This window comes from Oncorhynchus tshawytscha, linkage group LG14 (genome assembly GCF_018296145.1).
Source record: "Oncorhynchus tshawytscha isolate Ot180627B linkage group LG14, Otsh_v2.0, whole genome shotgun sequence".
NCBI classification, from domain to species: Eukaryota; Metazoa; Chordata; class Actinopteri; order Salmoniformes; family Salmonidae; genus Oncorhynchus; species Oncorhynchus tshawytscha.
Genome location: NC_056442.1, coordinates 45,770,255 through 45,790,254, shown reverse-complemented (window position 1 = coordinate 45,790,254; position 20,000 = coordinate 45,770,255). Strand labels below are relative to the sequence as shown.

Sequence of the window (20,000 nt, the reverse complement as noted above, 5' to 3'; positions counted from 1 at the left end):
ATCTCATGATAAGCTGTAGACCACACTACCTACCAAGAGAGTCTTCAACTGTATTTTTTGAAGCTGTTTACATACCACCACAGTCAGAGGCTGGCATTAATGGCATTAAGATAGCATTGAATGAGCTGTATTCCCCCATAAGCAAACAAGACAACGCTCACAGAGGCGGCGCTCCTAGTAGCCGGGGACTTTAATGCAGGGAAACTTAAATCAATTTTACCAAATTTCTATCAGCATGTTAAATATGCAACCAGAGGGAAAATAACTCTGGACCACCTATACTCCACACACAGAGACACATACAAAGCTCTCCCTCGCCCTCCATTTGGCAAATCTGACCATAATTCTATCTTCCTGATTCTTGCTCAGAAGCAAAAATGAAAGCAGGAAACAGCAGTGACTAGATCAATAAAAAAAGTGGTCAGATGAAACAGATGCTAAGCCACAGGACTGTTTGCTAGCACAGACTGGAACATGTTCCGGGATTCCTCCGATGGCATTGAGGAGTATACCACATCAGTCAATGGCTTCATCAATAAGTGCATCGATGACGTCGTCCCCACAGTGGCCGTACTTACATACCCCAACCAGAAGCCATGAATTACAGGCAGCATCCGCACTGAGCTAAACGCTAGAGCTGCCGCTTTCAAGGAGCGGGACTCTAACCCAGAAGCTTATAAGAAATTCCGCTATGCCCTGTGACAAACCATAAAACAGACAAAGAGTCAATACAGGGCTAAGATTGAATCATACAACACCGGCTCCGACGCTCGTCGGATGTGGCAGGGCTTGCAAACTATTACAGACTACAAAGGGAAGCCCAGCCAAGAGCTGCCCAGTGACACGAACCTACCAGACGAGTTAAACTACTCTATGCTCGCTTCGAGGCAAATAACACTGAAACATGCATGAGAGCACCAACTGTTTCGGAAGACTATGTGATCATGCTCTCTGCAGCCGATGTGAGTAACACCTTTAAACAGGTCAACATTCACAAGGCTGCAGGGCCAGACAGTTTACCAGGACGTGTACTGCGAGCATGAGCTGACCAACTGGCAAGTGTCTTCACTGATATTTTCAACCTCTCCCTGTCCGAGTCTGTAATACCAACATGTTTTAAGCAGACCACCATAGTCCCTGTGCCCAGAAACACTAAGGTAACCTGCCTAAATGACTACCGACCCGTAGCACTCACGTCTGTAGCCATGAAGTGCTTTGAAAGGCTGGTCATGGCTCACATCAATACCATCATCCCACAAACCCTAGACCCACTCCAATTTGCATACCGCCCCAACAGATCCACAGATGATGCCATCTCTATTGCACTCCACACTGCCCTTTCCCACCTGGACAAAAGGAACACCTATGTCAGAATGCTATTAATTTAATTCAACACCATAGTGCCCTCAAAGCTCATCAATAAACAAAGTGCGTGCTCAGTCCCCTCCTGTACTCCCTGTTCACTCATGACTGCACGTTCAGGCATGACTCCAACACCATCATTACATTTGTTGATGACACAACAGTGGTAGGCCTGATCACCGGCAACGACGAGACAGTCTATAGAGAGGAGGTCAGAAACCTGGCCGAGGTGACATGAAAACAGCCTCTCACTCAACGTGATCAAGACAAAGGAGATGATTGTGGACTACAGGAAAAAGAGAACCGAACACCCCCCCCATTCTCATCGACGGGGTTGCAGTGGAGCGGGTCGAGAATTTCAAGTTCCTTGGTGTCCACATCACCAACAAACTAACAAGCACAACAAGCACAACAAAGCCAAGCACACCAAAGATAGTCGTGAAGAGGGCACAACAAAGCCAAGCACACCAAAGATAGTCGTGAAGAGGGCACAACAAAGCCAAGCACACCAAAGATAGTCGTGAAGAGGGCACAACAAAGCCAAGCACACCAAAGATAGTCGTGAAGAGGGCACAACAAAACATATTCTCCCTCAGGAGAGGTTGGCATGGGTCCTCAGATCCTCAAAAGGTTCTACAGCTACAACCTGACTGGTTGCATCACTGCCTGGTAATGCAACTGCTCGGCCACCGACCGCAAGGCACTAAAGTGGGTAGTGCATACGGCCCGGTACATCACTGTGGCCAAGCTTCCTGTCATCCAGGACCTGGCGGTCCAGGCGGTGTCAGAGGAAGGCCCTCCAGCCACCCTAGTCTTAGACTGTTCTCTCTGCCACCGCACGGCATAAGACTCCTGAACATCTAATCAAATGGCTACCCAGACTATTTGCAGTATCCCCACCCCCTCTTTACACCACTGCTACCCTCTGTTGTCATCAATGCATAGTCACTTTAATAACTCTACCTACATGTACATACTACCTCCCCTGCACATTGACTCTGTACCGATACCCCCCTGTGTTTAGTCTCGCTATTGTTATTTTATTGCTGCTCTTTAATTACTTGTTACTTTTATCTCTTATTCTTTCTGTATTCTATTCTGTCTTTTTTTGAAAGAGAGAGAAGGAGTGGGAGGGAAGGAGAAAGTGGGAGGGAGGGAGGCAGGCATGCATTGAGAGGGAGACAAAGAGAGGGAGGGAAGGAGAAAGTGGGAGGGAGGGAGGCAGGCATGCATTGAGAGGGAGACAAAGAGAGGGAGGGAAGGAGAAAGTGGGAGGGAGGGAGGCAGGCATGCATGCATTGAGAGGGAGACAAGGAGAGGGAGGGAAGGAGAAAGTGGGAGGGAGGGAGGCAGGCATGCATTGAGAGGGAGACAAGGAGAGGGAGACAAGGAGAAAGTGGGAGGGAGGGAGGCAGGCATGCATTGAGAGGGAGACAAGGAGAGGGAGGGAAGGAGAAAGTGGGAGGGAGGGAGGCAGGCAGGCATGCATTGAGAGGGAGACAAGGAGAGGGGAGACTTAGGAGAAAGTGGGTTAGGGTCAGAGGGAGGGTCAGAAGGCATGCATTAGGGTCAGAAGGAGACAGAGGAGAGGGTCAGGAGGGTTAAGGAGAAGAGTGGGTTAGGGTCAGGAGAGGCAGGTTAGGGTCAGAAGAGAGGGTGTGGTTAGGGTCAGAAGAGAGGATGTGGTTAGGGTCAGAAGAGAGGGTGTGGTTAGGGTCAGAAGAGAGAGGGTGTGTTTAGGGTCAGGGATTCTTCCCTAAACTGAAGATAAATATAGCTGGCTCCAATTAGCTGTCACAGCTGACAAGTAGACTGTGTGTGATTAATATTTTCAGTTTCTCTCTCCATCCCTTTCTATCTTTTCCTTCTCAAACACCCACTCACTTTCTCTTCATCATCTCTCTCCACTCGCCTCCGCATCTCTTTAGCATGCGTGTGTGTTTGTGTGCGTGTGTGTGTGTGTGCGTGCGTGCGCGCGTGTGTGTGTGTGTGCGTGCGTGTGTGTGTGCGTGCGTGTGTGTGTGCGTGTGTGCGTGCGTGTGCGTGTGTGCGTGTGTGTGTGCGTGCGTGTGCGTGTGTGCGTGTGTGTGTGTGTGCGTGCGTGTGTGCGTGCGTGCGTGCGTGTGTGCGTGCGTGTGTGTGTGTGCGTGTGTGTGTGTGTGTGGTGTGTGAGTGTGTGTGTGCGTGTGTGCGTGTGTCCAAGTGGATGTTCCTGGTTCTCAGATGTTCTGCTGCCTTTTCTCTGAGGCTGTGTTTCATCCTGTCAGGGCTCTAAATTGGGATCTGCTGCCTCTTGGCTACACACATCTTATCAGTCTGATGCTCCGACACACACACACACACCACGGTTTGTGCTAAAAAGAGCTATTATTTTGAAGCACGCCTCCCATTCGCCATTGATGTGCAGCATAGGCGTGTCACACAGCACTTTATAAGGTGAGCTGAGGGCAGTATGTATTTTGAAAACTGATACTTAATGTTTTTAAACCTGAACATTTTACTTCATATTATTAGGCATGTCTTAACTTGCTTCAAAGTAGCCTAGGCAAAATCATACCATTGAAATTTAGAGGTCATTATTTTATAAATACTTCCTCATATGCCATTGAAACCAGCATTTATCTCCTGTTCTATTGGTTTTCATATCAACTTTCCTTGTTGTTCAGAAGCCAAAGGCACAATCCTAGTCATATTAGCAACCCATCCTAGAAGTTGCATGTTTAGATTTCCCCTCTTTCTACGTCTCAGAGATTTGAATATCTGTCACATGTGGAACTGCTCACATCAGGTGGGCTGTTGAGAATGGTGTTTCCAGTGTTGTGTTCGACACCACCTAAAGCGAGACCAATTCAAGACCAAGACCGGAGCAAATTGAGTCCGAGTCAATACCAAGACAAGATTGGGGGGGAGACCGAGTCAAGACCAAGACAAGATTGGGGGGGAGACCGAGTCAAGACCAAGACAAGAGACCGATTCAAGACCAAGACCAGAGGCGGGCCGAGACCGAGTCAAGACCGAGACCAGGGGGCCGAGACCAAGACCAGAGGCGGGCCGAGACCGAGTCAAGACCGAGACCAGAGGGGGCCGAGACCGAGACCAGAGGCGGGCCGAGACTGAGACCAGGGTGGGGCTGAGACCGAGTCAAGACCGATACCAGAGGGGGCCGAGACTGAGACCAGAGGGGGCCGAGACCGAGACCAGAGGGGGCCGAGACCGAGACCAGAGGCGGGCCGAGACCGAGACCAGAGGGGGCCGAGACCGAGTCAAGACCGAGACCAGAGGGGGCCGAGACCGAGACCAGAGGAGGGCCGAGACCGAGACCAGAGGGGGCCGAGACCGAGTCAAGACCCAGACCAGAGGGGGCCGAGACCGAGACCAGAGGCGGGACGAGACCGAGACCAGAGGGGGCGAGACTGAGTCAAGACCGAGACCAGAGGGGGCCGAGACCGAGACCAGAGGCGGGACGAGACCGAGACCAGAGGGGGCCGAGACCGAGTCAAGACATAGACCAGAGGGGGGTCGAGACCGAGTCAAGACCGAGACCAGAGGGGGGCCGAGACCGAGTCAAGACCGAGACCAGAGGCGGGCCGAGACCGAGTCAAGACCGAGACCAGGGGGGGACAAGGGGTCATAGACCCGCATCCAATTTAAGACCATGATTGTAATTTTGGCAAATCACCACCATCACCACTTCGCTGCTGCACACTGGGGCCCCACAAGGGTGCATGCTCAGTCCCCTCCTGTACTCCCTGTTCACCCATGACTGTGTGGCCACACGACTCCAGCTCAATCATCAAGTTTGCAGACAACACAACAGTAGTAGGCTTGATTACCAAGAACGACTAGACAGCCTACAGGGAGGAGGTGAGGGCTCTCGGAGTGTGGTATCAGGAAAACAACTTCTCACTCAACATCAACAAAACAAAGGAGATGATTGTGGACTTCAGGAAACAGCAGAGGGAGCACCCTCCTATCCACATGATGGGGCCACAGTGGAGAAGGTGGAAAGTTTTAAGTTCCTCGGCGTACACATCACGGACAAACTGAAATGGTCCACCCACACAAACAGTGTGGTGAAGAAGGCGCAACAGCGCCTCTTCAACCTCAGGAGGCTGAAGAAATTTGTCTTGTCACCTAAAACCCACCCAAACTTTTACAGATGAACAATTGACAGCATCATGTAGGGCTGTATCACCGCCTGGTACAGCACCTGCACCGCCCTCAACCGTAAGGCTCTCCAGAGGGTAGTGAGGTCTGTACAACACATCACTGGGGACAAACTACCTGCCCTCCATGTCACAGGAAGGCCAACAAGATCATCAAGGACAACAACCACCTGAGCCGCTGCCTGTTCACACTGCTACCATCCAGAATGCGAGGTCAGTACAAGTGCAAAACTGGGACCAAGAGACTGAAAACAGCTTCTATATCAAGGCCATCAGACTGTTAGACAGTCATCACTAACACAGAGAGGCTTTAATAAATGGATCACTAGTCACTTTAATAATGCCACTTTAATAATGTTTACATATACAGTAATGTATACCATCGATTGCATCTTGCCTATGCCACTCTGTCATTGCTAATCCATATATTTATATTTATATATTCTTATTCCATTCCTTTACTTAGATATGTGCGTATTAGGTAGTTGTTGTGGAATTGTTAGATTACATGTTAGATATTTCTGCACTGTTGGAACTAGAAGCACAAGCATTTCGCTATACTCTCAATAACATCTGTTAACCATGTGTATGTGACCAAGACATTTGATTTGATTTGAAACCTTTTCAATACCTGGTTTGCATACCCATTGTTGCCTTAGTTAGTATTTACTGGTAGATATTGTAAGTTGAAACGTCTTTCCATCCCTACCGGCTACCGATGTCATTCTTCTGTGAGCTGCTCCATGTTAAAACCAGTTCAGAGCTGCACTCTTGCTGCCTGCAGATGATGTTCCTCTGAAACTAGGCTGTGTGCAGCGTGCATATCAACATATTTCAGGTACTTTGTGATTGTGTTGGCTACTTGTGCATGATTTCTCTATTGTACTATATAATTGATAAATTGAATACCTCCACTACACTACTTTGATATGCAACAGTAGGGATTAAGAAGTGAGTATAAGCAATGCCCACTGAAGAAAAAGTAGATATATGGTTTATACCTGCGTATAGCCTCCACTACTGGCCCTTTGTGTTCTACAGAAAGTGACCTCTCCTACATGAGTGTACTGGTATTACAGTTGCTGTCCTTTCAGCATCACAATCCTGTCACACACCGAAGGCCTAAATCCATTAAACTGTTCTCCACTGCTCTAACATGTCTATAGTAGATGTAAAGGCTGCTAAGGTACTGTATTCGTGTTTCAAGAATATTCGGCCTGGCGAAGTGGTTTTATGCACTGATTGAATGGAAGCTGATAATTATGAGTTTTTTACTCTGGTGGACTCGGCTGGTCTCTGGAAATAATGTTGAGTCCTCACTGGCCGAGACCAAGTCAAAACCAAATACAAATGTATCCAACACCGAGACAAGACCAGTCTTGAGTACTACAACACTGGTGTTTTCCCTGGTGAGCTGTTTAGAATGGTGTTTTCTCTGGTGAGCTGTTTAGAATGGTGTTTTCTCTGGTGAGCTGTTTAGAATGGTGTTTTCTCTGGTGAGCTGTTTAGAATGGTGTTTTCTCTGGTGAGCTGTTTAGAATGGTGTTTTCTCTGGTGAGCTGTTTAGAATGGTGTTTTCTCTGGTGATCTGTTTAGAATGGTGTTTTCTCTGGTGATCTGTTTAGAATGGTGTTTTCTCTGGTGAGCTGTTTAGAATGGTGTTTTCTCTGGTGCGCTGTTTAGAATGGTGTTTTCTCTGGTGAGCTGTTTAGAATGGTGTTTTCTCTGGTGCGCTGTTTAGAATGGTGTTTTCCCGTGAATTGCATTTTGCAAATGTTTGAAAATTAAGTTTTATTGGCTGCTTCATTACATGAGTTGCATGTTCTGTTAACTGCATTTACCATAATCTAAATATTCTGTTAACAGCATTACCATAATCTACATGTTTTGTTAACAGCATTACCATAATCTACATGTTCTGTTAACAGCATTACCATCATCTAAATATTCTGTTAACAGCATTACCATAATCTACATGTTCTGTTAACAGCATTACCATAATCTACATGTTTTGTTAACAGCATTACCATCATCTAAATATTCTGTTAACAGCATTACCATAATCTACATGTTTTGTTAACAGCATTACCATAATCTACATGTTCTGTTAAAAACTTCTTATGGCTGGGGGCAGTATTGAGTCGCTTGGATGAATAAGGTGCCCAGAGGTGCCCAGAGTAAACGGCCTGCTACTCAGTCCCAGTTGCTAATATATGCATATTATTATTATATTTGGATAGAAAACACTCTGAAGTTTCTAAAACTGTTTGAATGATGTCTGTGAGTATAACAGAACTCATATGGCAGGCAAAAACCTGAGAATAAATCCAACCAGGAAGTGGGAAATCTGAGGTTGGTCGTTTTTCAACTCATTCCCTATTGAAGATACAGTGGTATATTGGCCATGTTGCACTTCCTAAAGCTTCCACTAGATGTCTTGTTTGAGGGTTCTACTGTAAAGGAGAGGTTCATAAGGGCTCTTTGAGTCAGTGGTCTGGCAGAGTGCCACAGGCTCGTGACGCTCGTTCACGTGAGAGGTAGCTCTCATTCCATTGCTTTTCTGAAGACAAGAGAATTCTCCGGTTGGAACATTATTGAAGAGTTATGTTTTAAAAAATCCTAAAGATTGATTCTATACATTGTTTGACATGTTTCTACGGACTGTAACGGAACTTTTTGACATTTCGTCTGCAACTAGTGTACGCGCTTCATGCCTTTGGATTTGTTTACAAAACGCGCTAACAAAAGTAGCTACTTGGAGATAAATGATGGACATTATCGAGCACTTTCACTGGCTGTTGTCATATCGATCCCGTTAACGGGATTTCAGTGCTAAATAACAGCATTACCATAATCGACATGTGATGTCATTCTGAGCACCGCGGGTGGATGCCCAAATGGGTAAATTTAAATCTTCCCAGTCACGTTGTCCAGCACCACATTTTCCTAACGGAAACCCTGAAACACACACACACACACACACACACACACACACACACACACACACACACACACACACACACACACACACACACACACACACATGAACAGCTATGTGGGTGAATATGCTGTTTACCAGGACTACTCTTAGCAACATAAAACAGACAGACACAGACAGACACAGACAGACACAGACAGACACAGACAGACACACAGACACACAGACAGACAGACAGACAGACAGACAGACAGACAGACAGACAGACAGACAGACAGACAGACAGACAGACAGACAGACAGACAGACAGACAGACAGACAGACAGCTACAGACAGACAGACAGACAGACAGACAGACACAGACAGACACAGACAGACAGACAGACAGACAGACAGACAGACAGACAGACAGACAGACAGACAGACAGACAGACAGACAGACAGACGTCTGATCAGCAATCAGAAACACAGACACACAAAGGCAGACACACATTCATATTCACACAAAGAATTCGATAGACACATACTTACAGATTAAAACCTTTAATTAAAATTGAAGCAGAGACAAAATGCGCTTCTCCCCCATACCCCAACCCCCTCCCGCCAGATGGGAGAAAACACACACACACACACACTTCAAGGATACACCTTCCCCCAGCCAAGGACATGTCCTGCAGGGCCAGCCAACATCAGCAGAACCCTATTTAACCAGATGAGACACCCAAACAGCCAGAAAGACAGACACACTTACACACACACACACACACACACACACACACACACACACACACACACACACACACACACACACACCTCACACACTACTACACACACTCCATACAAACCCATCACCATTGATGGTGGTATTGATGGTGAAGAACAACTGTAGCTATCTATCTTGTAACTCAGTCTCTGTGCGCTCACACACATACACAACCATCTCCTCCCCCACACTCTACACACACCATCTCCCCTCCCCCCACTCTACACACACCATCTCCCCTCCCCCACACTCTACACACACCATCTCCCTCCCCCACACTCTACACAAACCATCTCCCCTCCCCCCCCACACTCTACACACCATCCCCCATATTCCCACACCCATCCCCCCACCCACTCTACACACACCATCTCCCTCCCCCACACTCTACACACACCATCTCCCCTCCCCACACTCTACACACACCATCTCCCCCCCACCCACTCTACACACACCATCTCCCCTCCCACCCACTCTACACACACCATCTCCCCTCCCACCCACTCTACACACCCATCTCCCCTCCCCCACACACACCATCTCCCTCCCCCCCCCCACTCTACACACACCATCTCCCTCCCACCCACTCTACACACACCATCTCCCTCCCCCTCCCCACCATCTTCCCCTCCCACCCACTCTACACACACCATCTCAACTCCCCCCCCCACACTCTACACACACCATCTCCCCCCCCCACTCTACACACACCATCTCCCCTCCCCCCACTCTACACACACCATCTCCCCTCCCCCACACTCTACACACACCATCTCCCCCTCCCCACACCACTCTACACACCATCTCCCCTCCCCCACACTCTACACACACCATCTCCCCTCCCCCACACTCTACACACACCATCTCCCTCCCACCACACTCTACACACACCATCTCCCCCCCCACACTCTACACACACCATCTCCCCTCCCCACTCTACACACACCATCTCCCCTCCCCCACACTCTACACACACCATCTCCCCTCCCACAACTCTACACACACCATCTCCCCTCCCCCCACACTCTACACACACCATCTCCCCTCCCCCACCCACACACACCATCTACACTACACACCCATCTCCCCTCCCCCACACTCTACACACACCATCTCCCCTCCCCCACACTCTACACACACCATCTCCCCTCCCCCACACACTCTACACACATCTCCCCTCCCCCACACTCTACATCTCCACACCATCTCCCCCCCCCCACATTCTACACACACCATCTCCCCCCCCCACAATCTACACACACCATCTCCCTCCCCCACACTCTACACACACCATCTCCCCTCCCTCCACACTCTACACACACCATCTCCCTCCCCCCACACTCCACACCCATCTCCTCCCACACACTCTACACACACCATCTCCCCTCCCACACACTCTACACACACCATCTTCCCCTCCCACCCACTCTACACACACCATCTCCCCTCCCACCCACTCTACACACACCATCTCCCCTCCCCACACTCTACACACACCATCTCCCTCCCCACCCACCTCTACACACACCATCTCCCCTCCCCCACCCACTCTACACACACCATCTCCCCCCCACACTCCACACACCATCTCTACACACACCATCTCCCTCCCCCACACTCTACACACACCATCTCCCCTCCCCCACACTCTACACACACCATCTCCCTCCCCCCCACTCTACACACATCTTCCCCTCCCACCCACTCTACACACCCATCTCCCCCACACACTCTACACACACCATCTCCCCTCCCCCCACACTCTACACACACCATCTGCCCTCCCCCACTCTACACACACCATCTCCCCTCCCCCACCCACTCTACACACACCATCTCCCCTCCCCACCCACTCTACACACACCATCTCCCCTTCCCCCATATTCTACACACACCATCCCCCCACCCACTCTACACACACCATCTCCCCTCCCCCCACACTCTACACACACCATCTCCCCTCCCCCACACTCTACACACACCATCTCCCCTCCCCCCCCACACTCTACACACACCATCTCCCCTCCCCCACACTCTACACACACCATCTCCCTCCCCCATATTCCACACCATCCCCCCACCCACTCTACACACACCATCTCCCCCCCCACACTCTACACACACCATCTCCCCCTCCCCACACACTCTACACACACATCTCCCTTCCCCCATTCTACACACACCATCCCCCACCCATCTACACACACCATCCATCCCCTCCCCCACACTCTACACACACCATCTCCCCTCCCCCCACACTCTACACACACCATCTCCCCTCCCCCCACACTCTACACACTCCCCCCCCCACTCTACACACACCATCTCCCTTCCCCCCATATTCTACACACACCATCCCCCCACCCACTCTACACACACCATCTCCCCTCCCCCACACTCTACACACACCATCTCCTCCCCCACCACTCTACACACACCATCTCCCCTCCCCCACACTCTACACACACCATCTCCCCTCCCCCCCACACTCTACACACACCATCTCCCCTCCCCACACTCTACACACACCATCTCCCCTCCCCACACTCTACACACACCATCTCCCCTCCCCCCACACTCTACACACACCATCTCCCTCCCCCCACACTCTACACACACCATCTCCCCCCCCCACACTCTACACACACCATCTCCCCCCCCCCACACTCTACACACCATCTCCTACACACACCATCTCCCCTCCCCCACACTCTACACACACCATCTCCCCTCCCCCACACTCTACACACACCATCTCCCCCTCCCCCCCACTCTACACACACCATCTCCCCTCCCCCACCCACTCTACACACACCATCTCCCTCCCCCCACACTCTACACACACCATCCCCCCACTCTACACACACCATCTCCCCCCCCACACACTCTACACACACCATCTCCCCTCCCACTCTACACACACCATCTTCCCCTCCCACCCACTCTACACACACCATCTCCCCTCCCACCCACACACACACCATCTCCCTCCCCCCACACTCTACACACACCATCTGCCCTCCCCCACCCACTCTACACACACCATCTCCCCTCCCCCACCCACTCTACACACACCATCTCCCCTCCCACACCATCTCTACACACACCATCTCCCCCCCCACCCACCTCTACACACACCATCTCCCCTCCCCCCACTCTACACACACCATCTCCCCTCCCCCCCACACTCTACACACACCATCTCCCCTCCCCCACACTCTACACACACCATCTCCCTCCCCCCCCCTCTACACACACCATCTCCTTCCCCCATATTCTACACACACCATCCCCCCACCCACTCTACACACACCATCTCCCCTCCCCCACACTCTACACACACCATCTCCCCTCCCCCACACTCTACACACACCATCTCCCTTCCCCCACACTCCCCCCCACCCACTCTACACACTCCCCTCCCCCCACCATCTCCCCTCCCCCACACTCTACACACACCATCTCCCCTCCCCCACACTCTACACACACCATCTCCCCTCCCCCACACTCTACACACACCATCTCCCTCCCCCATACTTCTACACACACCATCCCCCCACCCACTCTACACACACCATCTCCCCTCCCACACACTCTACACACACCATCTCCCCTCCCCCACACTCTACACACACCATCTCCCCTCCCCCCACACTCTACACATCTCCCCTCCCCCCCACTCTACACACACCATCTCCCCTCCCCCCACTCTACACACACCATCTCCCCTCCCCCACACTCTACACACCATCTGCCCTCCCCCACCCACTCTATACACACCATCTCCCCTCCCCCACACTCTACACACACCATCTCAACTCCCCCACACTCTACACACACCATCTCCCTTCCCCCATATTCTACACACACCATCCCCCCACCCACTCTACACACACCATCTCCCCTCCCCCACACTCTACACACACCATCTCCCCTCCCACACACTCTACACACACCATCTCCCCTCCCCCACACTCTACACACACCATCTCCCCTCCCACACACTCTACACACCCATCTCCTCCCACACACTCTACACACACCATCTTCCCCTCCCACCCACTCTACACACACCATCTCCCCTCCCCCCCACTCTACACACACCATCTCCCCTCCCCCCACTCTACACACACCATCTCCCTTCCCCCCCACTCTACACACACCATCTCCCCTCCCCCCCACTCTACACACCCATCTCCCTCCCCACACTCTACACACACCATCTCCCCTCCCCCACACTCTACACACACCATCTCCTCCCCCCCCACACACACACCATCTCCCCTCCCCCACACTCTACACACACCATCTCCCCCCCCCCACACTCCCACACACTCTACACACACCATCTTCCCCCTCCCACCCACTCTACACACACCATCTCCCCTCCTACACCACCATCTCCCCACCCACCCACTCTACACACACCATCTCTACACTCTACACCATCTCCCCTCCCCACACTCTACACACACCATCTCCCTTCCCCCCATATTCTACACACACCATCTCCCTCCCCCCACACTCACCCACCATCTCCCCTCCCCCCCACTCTACACACACCATCTCCCTCCCCCCCCACTCTACACACACCATCTCCCTTCCCCCATATTCTACACACACCATCTACACACACCATCCCCCCACCCACTCTACCTCCCCTCCCCCACACTCTACACACACCATCTCCCCCCCCACACTCCCCCACACTCTACACACACCATCTCCCCTACACACACCATCCCCCCACCCACTCTACACACACCATCTCCCCTCCCCCACACTCTACACACACCATCTCCCCTCCCCCACACCATCCCCCCCCCACACTCACTCACACCATCTCCCCTCCCCCACACTCTCTACACACACCATCTCCCCCTCCCCACTCACCGGTCCTGGTATTGATGGTGAAGAAGTTCTGTGGGTTCCCACTAGCTATCCTGTAGCTCAGTCTCTCTGCTCCCCCAGTGGCATCCGGGTCCTGGGCTTGGATCTGGATGACGGACAGGTCCTTGGGGGAGTTCTCCATGACAATGGGGTGGTAGACAGGGTCAGAGGTCAGGGGGGCGTTGTCGTTGACGTCCTCTACCTGGATGTACACCTCCATGATGGCGAACTGGGGCACCACCCCGTGGTCTGTGGCATACACAGTCAGCCAATAGGAGTCCTTGGTCTCGCGGTCCAGAGTGTCTGTGGTATAGATGACACCTAGATGGGTGGAGAGAGGGATAGATCAAATTTAGACCTAGGTCGTTTAAATTCAGTATCAACATCTAGTCAACATTTATATGGACTTCTATAGGGGCGGACAGAGGTTGGTGGATGACCATTAGCTTGTTTGCATGTTTAATAGATTTTTAATAAATGCACAAAGAAAATACGATTTTAGTTAGGCTAAACTCACAATCTCATGCCTGTAATATATTACATACAAATGCATAAAGCCAACAGTCACATAGAAAGAGCCACTAAAAGAAGTGTGGTCGACCTCCAAATATTTATTAGAAACCAGACAATCCTCTGGTGTGGTCAACCATTTAACGTCTACAACAATGCACATAAATGTGTGGTCAATGTTCCCATATTGGACCTCCTAAGAGCACAGTGTTTTATATACGTACACTGTTAAGTGCCTATCACATAGTAAAAGCCCAAACAAAAGCTAAGCCAATGTTCTGGTCAATCTCCAACAGCTCTGTGTGTATCAAGACCAGACTCAATGTGTTCAACATATGATCCATTTCTACAGCCCAGGGATAGAGTGATTTATTTAACCAAAACTGATGTGATCTCTGCACTAGCCCTTAATCACTCTGTTGAGAGTGTGTGTGTGTGTGTGTGTGTGTGTGTGTGTGTGTGTCTGTACATAGCGTGTCGTGGATGTGTGTTCATTAACCAACAGACTTACATATTAACTTGGCTGCTCTCTAAGTGGGCGATTTTTCCCCTCAGTAAACAAACATCCATATTCAAACCCCGGCTGTGACATAAGTGATGCTGACTAGCCCACACAGAACATTAGCGCTACACTCCGATTTAGAATGAATTCCACTCCACTGCACAACACATCGTTAGCATGTTAGCTTGGAACTCTCTGCTCCTCCATTAGATCTTGTGCATTACAACAGAGTGACTTGTGCGATATTTACGATGAGTGTAGTTAGTTAAGCTTTCAGGCATACTTGAGATTGTAAGACACACCCTAACATGATGAGACCTATTAGTGTGTACTGTGTCCAACATGGAGAGTCTATGGCACGGTTCTGGATGCTGTGTTATGTGACAACTGTTTTAAGAACCACAAGAACTCTAACGGAACACACACACACACACACACACACACACACACACGGAAACCACAGACACACACACACACACACACACTCAGCCTTACGACCACTCAAATGCCCTTCAGTACATCCTGAGCAGAGATGTATCCTACTTTAAACACTTCACAGACACACACAGACACAGACACAGAGACAAAGACACAGACAAAGACACACACACACACACACTCATCCTTACGACCACTCAAATGCCCTTCAGTACATCCTGAGCTGAGACGTATCCTTGTAAACACTTCACAGACACACACAAACACACACTCCCAAAACAAGTCTCTCTGAGAGCGGATATTATTCATGCAGCGGCAGACATGGCTGTGTGGGTAGATATCCATCCATTTGACTAGCTTTTATACAACACAGAGATGTTAAGATGGCTGACGTTTTACATGACCGTAACCAATTGTGCTGTTTTTTTGTTTTTTTTGCATTGTTTGTAACTTATTTTTTTACTTATTTTGTACATAATGTTGCTGCTACCGTCTCTTAGGATCGAAAATAACTTCTGGACATCAGAACTGGGATGACTCACCACAAACTGGAAGAAGTATTTTCCTTTAACGAGTCCGACGAGAAAGATTTACTGCTCTCCCGGGAACAGGCCCAGATCCCTGTCATTTCCGTGAAGAAAAGACGGAGGAAAAGAGGATGCAGATCGGGCCTTTTGAGAATCCGTAGGTGAGCGAGTCAACTCCCACTGCCATCAATTATCCACCATGCAATCATTGGAAAATAAAACTGGTGACCTATGATTACAATTATCCTACCAATGGGACATTAAGAAATTTAATATCTTATGTTTCACCGAGTCATGGCTGAACAACAACACAGATCATATAGGGCTGGAGGGATTTTCAATGCACCGGCAGAACAGAGAAGCTACGTCTGGTAAGACGAGGGGTGGGGGTGTGTGTCATCTTGTCAACAACAGCTGGTGTGTGATGTCTAATATTAAAGAAGTCTCAAGGTATTGTTCGCCTGAGGTAGAGTACCATATGATAAGCTGTAGACCACACTATCTACCAAGAGATTTCTCATCTATATTATTCAAAGCCGTCTATTTACCACCACAGACCAATGCTGGCACTAAGACCACACTCAACCAACTCTATAAGAACATAAGCAAACAAGAAAATGCTCACCCAGAAGCGGCGCTCCTAGTGGCCGGGGACTTTAATGCAGGCAAACTTAAATCAGTTTTACCAAATCTTTACCAGCATGTCACATGTGCAACCAGAGGAAACGAAATCTAGACCACCTAAAGCAGAAAGAACCAATGACTCGCTCAATAAAGAAATGGTAAGATGACACGGATGCTATGCTACAGGACTGTTTTGCTAGCACAGACTGGAATATGTTCCAGGATTCATCTAATGGTATTGAGGAGTATACCACCTCACTCATCGGCTTCATCAATAAGTGTATCGATGACATCGTTCCCACAGTGACCGTACGTACAAATCCCAACCAGAAGCCATGGATTACAAGCAACATCCGCATCGAGCTAAAGGCTACAGCTGCTGCTTTCAAGGAGCAGGACACTAATCCGGACGCCTATAAGAAATCCCGCTATGCCCTCAGATGAACCAACAAACAAGCAAAGCGTCAATACAGGATTAAGATTGAATCCTACTACACCGGCTCTGACGCTCGTAGGATGAGGCAGGGCTTGAAAACTATTACAGACTAAAAGGGAAAGGAAACCCAGACGCGAGCTGCCCAGTGTGACGTGAGCCTACCAGACGAGCTAAATGCCTTTTATGCTCGCTTCGAGGCAAGCAACACTGAAGCATGCATGAGAGCACCAGCTGTTCTGGATGACTGTGTGATAACGCTCTCCGTAGCCAATGTGAGCAAGACCTTTAAACAGGTCAACATTCACAAAGCCGCAGGGCCAGATGGATTACCAGGACGTGTACTCAAAGCATGCGCGGACCAACTGGCAAGTGTCTTCACTGACATTTTCAACCTCTCCCTGACTGAGTCTGTAATCCCTGCATGTTTCAAGCAGACCACCATAGTCCCTGTGCCCAAAGAAGCGAAGGTAACTTGTCTAAATGCGTACCACCCCGTAGCACTCACATCAGTAGCCATGAAGAGCTTTGAAAGGATGGTCATGACTCACATCAACAGCATCCTCCCAGACAACCTAGACCCATTCCAATTCGCATACCGCTCCAATAGATCCACAGATGACGCAATCTCAATCGCACTCCACACTCCCCTTTCCCACCTAGACAAAAGGAACACCTATGTGAGAATGCTGTTCATTGACTACAGCTCAGCGTTCAACACCATAGTGCCCACAAAGCTCATCACTGAGCTAAGGACCATGGTACTAAACACCTCCCTCTGCAACTGGATCCTGGACTTCCTGATGGGCTGCCCCCAGGTGGTAATGGTAGGCAACAACACATATGCCACGCTAATCCTCAACACTTGGGCCCTTCAGGGGTGTGTACTTAGTCCTGTCCTGTACTCCCTGTTCACCCACAACTTCGTGGCCAAACACGACTCCAACACCATCATTAAGTTTGCTGACGACACAACAGTGGCAGGCCTGATCACCAACAATGATGAGACAGCCTATAGAGAGGAGGTCAGAGTACTGGCAGTGTGGTGACAGGACAACAAACTTTCCCTCAATGTGAGCAGGAGCTGATCGTGGACTACAGGAAAAGGCCGACTGAACAGGCCCCCATTAATATCAACGGGGCTGTAATGGAGCGGGTCGAGAGTTTCAAGTTCCTTGGTGTCCACATCACCAAAAGTCTATCATGGTCCAAACACACCAAGACAGTCCTCCTCAGGAGACTGAAAAGATTTGGCATGGGTCCCCAGATCCTCAAAAAGATCTACAGCTGTCCCAGCTGGTTGCATCGCCGACTGGTATGGCAACTGCTCGGCATTTGACCGTAAGACGCTACAGAGGGTAGTGCATACGGCCCAGTACATCACTGAGGACAAATTTCCTGCAATCCAGGACCTATATAATAGGCGGTGTCAGAGGAAAGCCCATAAAATTGTCAGCGACTCCAGTCACCCAAGTCATAAGACTTGTTTTCTATGCTGCCGCACGGCAAGCGGTACCGGAGCACCAAGTCTAGGACCAAAAGGCTCCTTAACAGCTTCTACCCCCAAGCCATAAGACTGCTGAACAATTAATGAAATGGCCACCAGACTATTACATTGACTCCCCCCTCCATTTGTTTTGTACACTGCTGCTACTCACTGTTTATTATCTATGCATAGTCACTTCACCCCTACCTACATGTACAAATTACCTCTAACCTGTACCCCCTCACACTGACTCACTAACGGGTAACCCCTGTATAAAGCCTCGTTACTGTTATGTTATTGTGTTACTTTTTGCTATTTTTTACTTTTGTTTATTTGGTAAACATTTTCTTAACTCTTCTTGAACTGCACTGTTGGTTAAGAGAGAGAGAGAGCGAGAGAGGTAGAGAGAGAGCGAGAGAGAAAAAGCGAGATAAAGAGAGAGAAAGAAAGAAAGAGAGGGAGAGAAAGAGAGATAGAGAGATAGAGAGACAGAAAGAGAAAGAGAAAGAGGGAGAGAGAGAGAGAGCGAGAGAGGTAGAGAGAGAGCTAGAGAAAGAGAGAGAGAGAAAAAGCGAGATAAAGAGAGAGAAAGAAAGAAAGAGAGGGAGAGAAAGAGAGATAGAGAGATAGAGAGACAGAAAGAGAAAGAGAAAGAGGGAGAGAGAGAGAGAGAAAGAGAGAAATATTTTTTCTTGTTTCTGTTTTTGACTGCTGACCTAGATAAGTCATAGCTGGAGTCCCTCTGACAGCATCAACACACACACATACCCAGGGGTTAAGGCAAAACAAATCCCATTACTCTCAGATCACTTGGGTGGGGCCAAGTTAACCTCCCCTTTCATCTAAGAAAGTCATGACCATCATGCTTTTAGGGAAAGAGGATCATTTCATACATGTATTAAACTGTGAGGTTGACCAATTTCAGTCCCCTTCCTTACGGGGTCCGGGGTCCCCGAGATCATTTCATACATGTATTAAACTGTGAGGTTGACCAATTTCAGTCCCCTTCCTTACGGGGTCCGGGGTCCCCGAGATCATTTCATACATGTATTAAACTGTGAGGTTGACCAATTTCAGTCCCCTTCCTTACGGGGTCCGGGGTCCCCGAGATCATTTCATACATGTATTAAACTGTGAGGTTGACCAATTTCAGTCCCCAAATTATAAATATAATTTATACCTCCAGAAATGAGCCCAATATGAAATTGGTAAATTATTTTAACATAATGGACCATGTAGGATCTATATCAGGGCTGTCCAACCCTCTTCCTGGAGATCTACAGTCCTGTGGATTTTCAGTCCAACCCTCTTCCTGGAGATCTACTGACCTATAGGTTTTCAGCCCAACCCTCTTCCTGGAG

General features: G+C 49.6%; 1 protein-coding gene across 3 annotated transcripts in view; it reads right to left on the bottom strand.

Annotated features, from left to right (window-relative positions):
- fat3a (FAT atypical cadherin 3a) overlaps positions 1 to 20,000 on the bottom strand; it is a 372,460-nt gene that overhangs the window by 161,450 nt on the left and 191,010 nt on the right. For all 3 annotated transcript variants that reach the window (XM_042297587.1, XM_042297588.1, XM_042297589.1), the window contains exon 3: positions 14,123 to 14,440. In XM_042297587.1, coding sequence (XP_042153521.1) covers positions 14,123 to 14,440 — 318 coding nt within the window. The remainder of the gene's footprint in view (positions 1 to 14,122; positions 14,441 to 20,000) is intronic.